General features: G+C 42.0%; 1 protein-coding gene across 10 annotated transcripts in view; it reads right to left on the minus strand.

Annotated features, from left to right (window-relative positions):
* The window catches only part of GRIP1 (glutamate receptor interacting protein 1), a 787,412-nt gene that overhangs the window by 4,689 nt on the left and 770,686 nt on the right, over positions 1–12,037 (minus strand). For 9 of the 10 annotated variants that reach the window (XM_077265228.1, XM_077265231.1, XM_077265226.1 and 6 more), the window contains 2 exons: positions 8,761–8,863; positions 2,913–3,146 (listed from right to left, as the gene is read on the minus strand). In XM_077265228.1, coding sequence (XP_077121343.1) covers positions 2,913–3,146; positions 8,761–8,863 — 337 coding nt within the window. Of the gene's footprint in view, positions 1–2,912; positions 3,147–8,637; positions 8,683–8,760; positions 8,864–12,037 lie in introns of all 10 variants that reach the window. The other variant, XM_077265234.1, reaches the window with a different exon arrangement.

Raw genomic sequence — 12,037 nt, forward strand, 5'->3', positions numbered from 1 at the left:
CTCCCCTCAAACACTCTCGCACCCCTCCAATCTATTCTAAACTCTGCTGCCCGACTAATCCACCTGTCCCCCCGCTATTCTCCGGCCTCTCCCCTCTGTCAATCCCTTCACTGGCTCCCCATTGCCCAGAGACTCCAGTACAAAACCCTAACCATGACGTACAAAGCCATCCACAACCTGTCTCCTCCTTACATCTGTGACCTCATCTCCCGGTACTTTCCTACACGCAACCTCCGATCCTCACAAGATCTCCTTCTCTACTCCCCTCTTATCTCCTCTTCCCACAATCGTATACAAGATTTCTCTCGCGTATCACCCCTACTCTGGAACCCTCTACCACAACACATCAGACTCTCGCCCACCATCGAAACCTTCAAAAAGAATCTGAAGACCCACCTCTTCCGACAAGCCTACAACCTGCAGTAACCACTAGTGTTGAGCGATACCGTCCGATACTTGAAAGTATCGGTATCGGAAAGTATCGGCCGATACCGGCAAAGTATCGGATCCAATCCGATACCGATACCCGATACCAATACAAGTCAATGGGACTCAAGTATCGGACGGTATTCCTGATGGTTCCCAGGGTCTGAAGGAGAGGAAACTCTCCTTCAGGCCCTGGGATCCATATAAATGTGTAAAAGAAAGAATTAAAATAAAAAATATCGCTATACTCACCTCTCCGACGCAGCCTGGACCTCAGCGAGGGAACCGGCAGCGTTGTTTGTTTAAAATTCGCGCTTTTACTTGGTTACGTGAAGTCCCGGCTTGTGATTGGTCAGGGCGGCCATGTTGCCGGGACGCGGACCAATCACAGCAAGCCGTGACGAAATTACGTCACGGCTTGCTGTGATTGGTCCGCGTCCCGGCAACATGGCCGCCATTAACCAATCACAAGCCAGGACGTCACGGGAGGCTGGACACGCGCCCATTTTAAAAAGCGCGCGTGTCCAGCCTCCAGTGACGTCCCGGCTTATGATTGGTCACGGCGCCATGTTGCCGGGATGCGGACCAATCACAGCAAGCCGTGACGAAATTACGTCACGGCTTGCTGTGATTGGTCCGCGTCCCGGCAACATGGCCGCCATTAACCAATCACAAGCCGTGACGTCACGGGAGGCTGGACACGCGCGCTTTTTAAAATGGGCGCGTGTCCAGCCTCCCGTGACGTCCCGGCTTGTGATTGGTTGCGCCGCGGTCAACCAATCACAAGCCGGGAGGCTGGACACGCGCGCATTTTAAAATTTTAAAATGGGCGCGTGTCCAGCCTCCCGGCTTGTGATTGGTTGACCGCGGCGCAACCAATCACAAGCCGGGACGTCACGGGAGGCTGGACACGCGCCCATTTTAAAATGCGCGCGTGTCCAGCCTCCCGTGACGTCACGGCTTGTGATTGGTTGCGTCTCCCATGTGACTGCGACGCAACCAATCACAAAGCCGGGACGTAATTTTAAAATCCTTAAGGACCTGAAATTACGTCACGGCTTGCTGTGATTGGTTGCGTCCCGGTCACATGGGCGGCACGCAACCAATCACAAGCCGGGACTCACGTAAAGGAAAGAAAAGCGCGAATTTTAAACAAAGAACGCTGCCGCTTCCCTCGGTAAGGTGCAGGCTGCGTCGGAGAGGTGAGTATAGCAATATTTTTTTATTTTAATTCTCTCTTTTACACATTTTTACATTAATGTTGTTTCGATACCGATACCCGATATCACAAAAATATCGGATCTCGGTATCGGAATTCCGATACAGCAAGTATCGGCCGATACCCGATACTTGCAGTATCGGAATGCTCAACACTAGTAACCACCGATCAACCAACCGCTGCACGATCAGCTCTATCCTCACCTACTGTATTCTCACCCATCCCTTGTAGATTGTGAGCCCTCGCGGGCAGGGTCCTCTCTCCTCCTGTACCAGTTATGACTTGTATTGTTCAAGATTATTGTACTTGTTTTTATTATGTATACCCCTCCTCACTTGTAAAGCGCCATGGAATAAATGGCGCTATAACAATAAATAATAATAATAATAATGTTAACTAAAGATAAACGATGATATTGGATTGCCTACTAATACTGGTGGGCGGTTCCTCTCATTCTCTGTAACCCAACTGTGGGAGCGAGGGGGACCGCCCCTTTTATTCTCTCCATAGGGTTTCCTGTTCCTAAGGGGCGGATCCCCTCTCTCAAGTGGGTGCTGTCGTGGCTCTATAAAAGAGCATTACCGGTACGTAATCCGGTGTTTTGCTGCATTTTCAGGTACATTTGTCTCTTGTGCATGCTGATACAGTTTAGTGCCTGTTGTTCCTGAGTTTTCTACACCAGAAACACAGCAAAACCTGATACCTGTGTTTGTTTGGTTTTTTTTGCTGCATTTTTGCACTTACTCATTGCTTTCTATTGGTGAAAAAAGGCTGAAAGAAGTGACATGCTGCAGTTTTCCAATTCAATCAGGAAAAAAAACTAATGTTTGTGCATGAGGTTTCTGAAATCTCAGACTTTGCTGGTATGGAAAATGCAGCTTTTGATTAGTCTTTAAAAAAAAAAAAAAAAAAAACAGCAAAAAAGCAATGTGTGAACATAGCCTATGTGTCTGTATATGCTATAAAAAAATATTTCTTCAGAATGTCTGTATTCCTCCATTTTTCTCCTACTACCGTAGAACTTTGAGCACCACCTTTCAGCTCAATAATGGAATATCTGTTTTCAGTGAAAACAGATTTTACCAAGAATTGAGACTCAAAGCTCAGTCCAGGAGGAGACTATATTACCAAGTTTCTTATTTTCATGTGTACTATTGATCTATGAAATAAAGAGTAACCATTGTTTTATTCTAAGAGATAATTACAATGAAGAGCAGCCTGTCCTATTTTGGCAGGAGCACAGAACACACTGGGACATGTTCCTGACCTTGTGTAACTCCACAGGAGTTGGCGACATAATTTCTTTCATCTCTTGTTTCATTTTTCTCATTGACACAGATTTTCTCCCCACATCAGATGGTAACGTGTTGCTGCGGGTATTCTGGCTGTAATGTGATCTGACAGAGCTCTTTTCTTGAAAACTTGATTGCCGACCCAACTGGCCCCGAGGCTGAGAATTTTCGTGATTCAGACTCAGGGTGCTACCGGACATGATGGTTGCCTTTAGCATAAACAGAAACAAGAGTTCTCATAACTGTCTGTTTTCTCCGCTCTGGTCATAGCTCCAGGGGTGGCGCTGTGTAAACTAGAGCTGAGAACATGTGTTGATATTGACCGGTCAAAAGGCTGTAGTAAAGGGCTTCTACTTTACAGATTAGAGAAGATCACCCTGGGCAATACATAGAATAAAGATCTTTACAGCATAGGTTTGTGTCAGTAAGGATTTCATATATTTCTTACACATGTTGCTTGTGTAATAAAGTGCTAAGTAGAGCAAGTCCTATGTATATTGTAGCTTCTGCATCATTAGGAGTCAATGATTACACTGAGGAGTCCTGGGATCAGTATCATGTACATCACACTGAGAACCTTCGCCTGCCAATATATCTAGAACTAAATCATACGTCTTTCAGAAAGAGCAGTAAGGCATGCGTCTGATGGAAGATCCATTATTTACTAGATCCAGCAGCTTCAGATGGACAAATGTCCTTTCCTGGGACATGTATAAATGGGGTTGTGTGAAGGCTTCTATAGTTATGGTCCGTAGGCTACAGTTTTCTGCCATCATACAGAAGCAAGATTCAGTATGAACACGTGACCATGAATAATGATTAATTCTGCATTTCACACTAAATACATGTGAACTGTGTGTATTTAAAGCATTGATTAATCTCTCATCCCTCTACACTTTGTTCCACTTTATACATGTCCCTTTGAAAAAAAAGATGCAGTAGAGTTAAGAAATTCCCAGAATCGGTCTGGAGGCAGGAGCAAAGGACACAACTTTCTTACATGCCATCAGCCAGCACACACAGCAGCCTCTTGGAAATGGGCACATATTGGTGATGCAATGTGTAAAAAAAACAACATATATACACTACCCTGAGCAATGGCTTCATCATTGTAGGCTTTTTATTATAGGACTGTTAAAATAAGCAACAATTATGTAGTAAACTATTTGGAGTGGAGAAGTAAAATTACGCACAAGGTAATATTAGGCTCAAGTATTAAACGCACAGTGAATTTAAAATGGTTACAGGGGCTTGCAAAAGTGTTCACCACCTTGGTTTTTTACCTATTTTGTTACATTACAGCCTGTGTTTAAATGCTTTTATAATTTGATTTGTGTGTGATGTATCACAACTAAACCGTATATACTCGAATATAAGCCGAGATTTTCAGCCCAAATTTTTGGGCTGAAAGTGCCCCTCTCGGCTTATACTAGAGTCATGATCGGCGGTGGGTGAGGGGGAGAGAGGACTGTCGCATACTCACCTAGTCCCGGCACTCCTGGCGCTCCCCCTGCCCATCCCACGGTCTTTGGTGCCGCAGCTCTTCCCCTGTTCAGCGGTCACGTGGGACCGCTCATTAAAGTTATGAATATGGACTCCACTCCCATAGGGGTGGAGCCACATATTCATTCCTCTAATCAGCGGTAACGGTGACCGCTGACAGAGGAAGAGGCTGCGGCGCCCGGAGACCATCTGTCCGGGATAAGGAGCCAGGGACGCCGGGAGCAGGTGAGTATGTCATAGTTACCTGTCCCCGTTCCACACGCCGGGCGCCGCTCCGTCTTCCCGTCCTCTTGCTCTGACTGTTCAGGTCAGAGGGCGCGATGATGTACTAGTGTGCGCACCGCCCTCTGCCTGAACAGTCAGTGCGGAGAGACGCCGAGACGGGACGCTGAGGAGCTGCAAGCAAGAGAGGTGAGTATGTCATTTTTTTTTTTTTTTTATTGCAGCAGCAGCAGCATTATATATTGCACAGATTTATATGGAGCATCTATGGGGCCATACTGTACGGTGCAGAGCATTTTATATGGCACAGCTTTCTATGGCACATCTATGGGGCAATAATGAACGGTGCAGAGCATTGTATATGGGGCACAGCTTTCTATGACATCTATGGGGCAACAATGAACGGTGCAGAGCATTGTATATGGGGCACAGCTTTCTATGGCACATCTATGGGGCCATAATGAACGGTGCAGAGCATTGTATATGGCACAGCTTTATATGGAGCATCTATGGGGCCATAATGAACGGTGCAGAGCATTATATGTGGCACAGCTTTATATGGAGCATCTATGGGGCATAATGAACGGTGCAGAGCATTATATGTGGCACAGCTTTATATGGAGCATCTATGGGGCATAATGAACGGTGCAGAGCATTATATGTGGCACAGCTTTATATGGAGCATCTATGGGGCCATAATGAACGGTGCAGAGCATTGTATATGGCACAGCTTTATATGGAGCATCTATGGGGCCATAATGAATGGTGCAGAGCATTATATGTGGCACAGCTTTATATGGAGCATCTATGGGGCCATAATGAATGGTGCAGAGCATTATATGTGGCACAGCTTTATATGGAGCATCTATGGGGCCATAATGAACGGTGCAGAGCATTCTATATGGCACAGCTTTATATGGAGCATCTATGGGGCCATAATGAACGGTGCAGAGCATTATATGTGGCACAGCTTTATATGGAGCATCTATGGGGCAATAATGAACGGTATGAAGCATCTTTTTATTTTTTAAATTCACCGGTAGCTGCTGCATTTTCCACCCTACGCTTATACTCGAGTCAATAAGTTTTCCCAGTTTTTTGTGGCAAAATTAGGGGGGTCGGCTTATACTCGGGTCGGCTTATACTCGAGTATTTACGGTAGTCTGTTAGTGAAGTGAGAAATATATAGGCATAAATTAAATTTGTGGCATTAAATAACTAAAAATTGTCATGTGCATATGTATTCACCCCTTTTGCTATGAAGCCCCTAAAAATTTAATAACCATGGTCCCTCTCTAGGCTATTAATATCTGCCCTCAGTCACTGGCTTTCCCTCTCTGGAGGAGAAAATTGCACGGGAGCCCACGCCAGTTTTTTCCGTGAATTAACCCTTTAATTTAACACCTACAGTTCCCAAGTTTTACACACATATACTACTAACATTATTAGGGAGGCATATTTAAAAAGGCTTTTCTGCTATCTAGCTCTGTATGAAATATAAATATATATATATATATATGTGTCTCAGTGTCTCACTGACATATATTTATATATATATATATATATATATATATATACTATATGTGTTCACGCATATTTGAGCCCATGAATCCATTCTATGTCCAACTTGCAAGCCAGGGAGAAAACACAGATGACACACAGATTTTTTTTTTTTTTTTTAGAAAAATTGCATCCTTGCACTGTACACGGATGACATACTGATCACTGTTCAGGGAACATTTCTGCGATTCTCGTCCATGTAAAACGGACTGATTTTTTATACGTTGTGTGTGACTCCAGCCTAATAAGGTCATTTTCTCTGCCAGCTTTCATATGTGAACCCCATGGGGTCCAAATGGTTGAAGTCTACATAGCAGATGCCTTTCACTAAGATTCCTTATCTATTACAATCATCCCATATTTGGGATTTTCCTATAACTGTAAAGACGATCCTCATCGTAAAAATTAACTTATAAAAAAGTAACTTACTGAAAATTCTCTCCGGTCTCTAGAATAGAGTGATTTTTAATTCCATTCACAGCGTGTTGCACACGTTACCAGCCACAGCTGCTTTCTATCAGTAGTGGCTGGTCTTCTAGGCCAGGAGAGCAGCACATACACGCGCTCCACTTTGGGGCACTCAAGCGATGTTCTGACGCTGTCCAGCTTAAGTACCCACACGTGCCTCCAGAACTGCTTCATGTAACAGTACCAGTGTGCACAGTTTATGCTAGCAGCACAATGTCGCTAATCTGAACTGTCAATCAGGAGCGCACTGATGCGGTCCTAAAGATCAATTGCGAGTACAACCTTATAACTAGAAGCTGGGGCAATGGGGAGGATTTATTGAACCGTTTATCTAACTTTGTGCCACATCCTGTGCGCCAGTATCTGTGCACATGATCATATGGTCAACAGAAAATAAATGTAAGGCATGTAGGAGAGTTTTTGATGCAAAAAATTCTGATGCAAATTGTACATAATAACCATATACTGTGGATGTAAAAAGTCTACACATCCATGTTAAAATGCCAAGAAAAATAATTACAGAACTTTTTCACCTTTAAAGTCACCCATATTCTGTACAAATCTTTTGAAAAACACAAATCATTTTGAGGGGCAAAAATAAAATAAAGTGGTTGCATAAGTGTGAACGGCCTCTTGTAAATGGGGATGTGGTTGTGATCAGAATTAGCAAATCACATAAAATTTTGCAACAATAAAGGAGCTGCATGAATTTCTGGAAAGTATTGGTTGTGTACTGCAAGTAAGAACAATCTCCCATATTCTTCATATGTCTGTGAGAAAGGCTTGCAAGATGGAAGCCTTTTCTTACCAAGAAAAACATCAAAACTTTCTGGATATAATTCCAAAAGGTATTATTTGGCGCAAAGCCAACACTGCGCATCACCAAAAGAGAACCATAAACACAGTGAAGCATGGTAGAGGCAGCATTATGATTTGGGGCTGTTTTGTGGGAGCTGGGACTTGTGTCTAAGTGTATCTCAACAAAAGAGTGGCCCACCTGAAGAAGATCGAAGTTTTGGTATGGCCCAGTCAGAGTCCAGGCCTGAATCCAACTGAAAATCTGTGGGTGACCTGAAGAGGGCTGTACACAGGAGAGGCACTCTTAATCTTACGAATTTTGAGCACTACAGCAAGGAAGAGTGGGAAATGGTTACCAATTCTAGATGTGTCATGCTGATAGACTTCTACCTAAAAAGCTTGAATGGTGTCATATATTACCATCCACCTTTCGTGTCTCCCCTTTTCCTCATAGATTGTAAGCTTGCGAGCAGGGCCCTCATTCCTCTTGGTGTCTGTTGTTTGTGATTATGGTTATGCTGTAATGTCTATTGTCTGTACAAGTCCCCTCTGAAATGTAAAGTGCTGCGGAATATGCTGGCGCTATAGAAATAAAATTATTAATATTATTATAAATTTGAAGGGTATGACAACAAATTATCGTTTAAGGATATGCATATTTATGAAATCACATTATTTTAGTTCTTTATTTTTCCTTTTTCAACCCGAAAAGATTTCAGTTTATTTTTCAAGTGGATTGTACAGATTATGGGTGACATTAAAGGTGGAAACTATTCTACAATGGTTCCTTTTGGCATTATCTTTTTACCTGGCATGTTAACATGTGTGGACTTATCACCAAAGTATCCTGGAGTTAAAGCTGAATCTGGATAATCCAAAATATGTCTTCTTTAATTTTCCACCACTAGATTAGATTATTAGGGAATAATATTTCAATACTTTTGTCCCATATCCATAAATGTGATTGACTACATTTACTAGCTACACACAGTAAATATAAATGCACGTCGGTTTGGTTTCTTATATGAGGGTATGCCGTGACAAGCTATGTATCTACATGCTGAAATTCACTTGCACACTCTGCACTCCAGCCATGACAAGCAAGAGGCTCGATCAACACACAGTAAGCAACACGCAGGAAATGTATACCAAAAGAATCATGTTCCTAGAACATTTGTGACTGTCTGCTTTCTCCTGTGAAAATAATAAAAGGATGTTATCTCAATAACTCAATAGTTCTATTGATTTTATTCACCAGGGTTCTTGTATTACCTCCAGCTCTCGGAGAATTCCTGACTGTCCGCAGGTTTCTAAGTCTTCCAGTGCTTGAGACCAGAAGTTCTCTTCTTGATCGACTTCCGGATCACCAATAAATCTAGAAACATAATAAGATTTTTTATAGAATATGCAAAATGCCATATACGAACGTATGTTAGGAATTTCCTTAAAAAAAACAAAGTGTGCATTGTTGAGGTCTTACTGCATTGTGTGCACAATTAGGTAATTTGTAATTTTTTTGAGAATTGTATTATTGAACAACTACAGTGCTGTTGGTCAATCCAAAAAGTTAGAATACCTGAATAAGTTTAAAAAAAAAAATGAGGTTTTGCCTTTCTATGGAGAATATCTCAGTGTGCACAATGATTTGGAAGCCATTAGTTTGCAGAGTTATTTGGAAACTAAATGAAAATTGCAAACTTTCCCATCTCAATTGTTATTTTTTTCATCTCAATTGTTATTTTTTTCATCTGTTAAAGTGAGACTAATAAACAAACAAACCAAAATTTACAAAAATACATTCCTAACATTTAAAAAAATATCTTTGACCAATATAGACATCCTTCTTTTCATTAACAGCCATAAGTATTTCATCCATGGAGTCTGTCCGTTCTTAATTTGTTGATGATCAACTTTTTGGACAGCATCAACAATAGCCTCCCAGTCACTTCAGAGAGGTGTACGGTTTTCCTTCACCGTAAATCTCCCTTTAAGGGCCCACAAGTTGTCAATAGTGTTTAGGTCAAATGAAGAAGTGAGCCATGTCATTGTTTCTTCACCTGTACTGGCTCGCCAAACAGTGGAGACTTTGATGCATGTGATGCACCATTGATCTACGTTGTTTTCTTAAAAACTAGCAGTATGTTTGGAGTTGAATTTCTGTCCAACTAGTTTATCTTTAATAATACCGGCCCATAGCAGTACCCCGGTTGTGGCTGTAAATATTTTGGTACAGTTTAGGAGTGGAAAAGTTTTATTGTCCTCTGATTGGGGTCTGGTCCATGATTGTGATGCGCCCACAAGGTCTGAGGAGCAAATTCTTTAATTGATGTAAAAAGACACAATTCCATGCGACACATTCATTCCTGCACTGAGTGTGTCAAAGGTTGTCATGAATTTATACTCCCAGACCCTTCTGTCTCTCTGAGCTTTGAAGTTACCTTTTAATACAAGTAATTTCATGTCCATGGTGCTGTGATGAGGGATACAAATTTTTTTGGCAATGCTGCGCTTTTCCAGCCAAGAGACACGTTTTTGATGGAGAAATGTCTGTAACAAATACTAAATGTGTGCACATAGTCTCAGACACTGCTGTTGGCTCTAGAACAAGTGATAATCACACCCTAGACCTAGATTTACAGCTACTGCTATATTGTCTTCCATGCTGCTGCAGCTTATCCCGGACTTCCTCTTCATGTTCAGTTTGTCTGAAGGCAGGGACAGTGATGCCAGAGCTGATTGGGCACTGGCATCACTTGTCACAACACCGCACCACAGCCCCAGGGAGAACGAATGCTGACATCGTGGGAACGACGTCGATCCGGGAGGTAAGTATAGGCTTTATTATTTTACCAAGGGTGAACATTTAGTTTAAGAAGGGGTTGTCCTAATAGTTGACAACCTCTTTAAAGAAGCATTCCCATCAAAATTTTATTTTCTTTAATATATTGTAGTCATCCTATTATATAGCACTGTGTACTTACAATTACTCATTTTGCATTTCTACCCAGCTAATTAGTCTCTTTTCTCAGCTCTATGTAGAAACAAGAAATATCTGTACCCAACATAAATAATTCCCCTCTTTAACTCCTTACGCAGCTGCTCCCTCTTCCTCCTGTCAGGGACATTTGCAGTGACTTACCATAAAATATGATAAAATTTACCTTCTGTTTCTATACGGAGCTTAGAAGGATTCAGCTAGTCAGTTTTTAATCATGTGAAATAATAGACCTAATGGAAAAGAGATTAATTATCTGGGTAGAAGGGCAAAATGAGCAATTGTAAGTACACAGTGCTGTATAATATGATGACTGCAATATTTAAGAGGATAAAAACTTTGAGGAGTGCTTTTTTAAAGGGAATCTGTCACTCCATCCCCCTCCCGACATATATGACCCATTAATATGGGCATACAGTTAATATGCGGTCTACAGGTAGGACTAGTGTAACATTTCTACTAATGGTCTTGTGAAAGATGTTATATTCTTTCTTTATGTTAATGATTCCTTCCAGGCTCCAGGGCGTGTGGTGCCTGGAAGAAATCCCTGCCTCCTGTCTTCATTGAAATACTTACCCCCTCCCATCAGCGTCAATCATGGCCCTGGAATCCTGCGCCTGCATCCTGCACTCCTTCAGAAATACATACCTCATCCTTCCTTTTAAGGGCACTGTATTCAGGGATCTTCTGCGCAGGTTCCGGCAACTTCTGCTCCACTGACCTCTGGTGTGCGTACTAATAAGGCGCTCCCCCCACTTCCTCCCTGCATAGTCATCACCATGTACACATGGTTAAGAAATCAATAAAAAAGACAGAATATAACATTTCTCAGCAACAAGACCATTAACATGAGGCATACAGGTAGGACTATTGTAACATTTCTATTACCTGTATGCTCAAATTAATAGGTCATATACGTCCCGGTGGGGCGACAGATTCCCTTTAAGCGAACAGTGTATTCTAGTAACACAGATGCATGGAAATCAGACTACAGGCTGCTGTAGGGGGCAGTCTATTGTCTGAATTAGATCTAGACTATCACAAAACTACATGTTGTCTACTAATAGGGAAGTTTCCTGAGGACTAGAATTCATTCAGCTGCAGTGTTTTACTGGTATGTTCCTAATGTTAGCATCATAGGGAATGGCTGTATGCCTTTATGACACAAATCAAGAATAAACCGACTCTTTAAAGCTTTTATTCATCATTTAAAAATGTGAAGAAAAAGCAACAGAATTTACCTTCACAAAACTGCAAACAGATTAAAAAGGCTTACTCACAGCTAAAAAAATGCTGTAAATTGCAAATTTCACATTATTTAGGCGGTAATAAATTCTGCTGGCAACGAAGACATGCAGCTGGCAAAGACCTGCAATGCAGATTGCTTCTGCAGTACAGAAAGGTTCTGCGCTTTCCCTGACATTGCCCTAAAGGTGATTAACATGTAGAGGGCACCGATATCGGCCATATAAATGTAACATAGACTTAAGTGTGCAATTTCTTCTTTTTGTGAATAAAACTGCACAGCAGAATTATTGTAAATGGACAACAATA

Source organism: Ranitomeya variabilis, chromosome 5 (assembly GCF_051348905.1).
Source record: "Ranitomeya variabilis isolate aRanVar5 chromosome 5, aRanVar5.hap1, whole genome shotgun sequence".
Lineage (NCBI taxonomy): Eukaryota > Metazoa > Chordata > Amphibia > Anura > Dendrobatidae > Ranitomeya > Ranitomeya variabilis.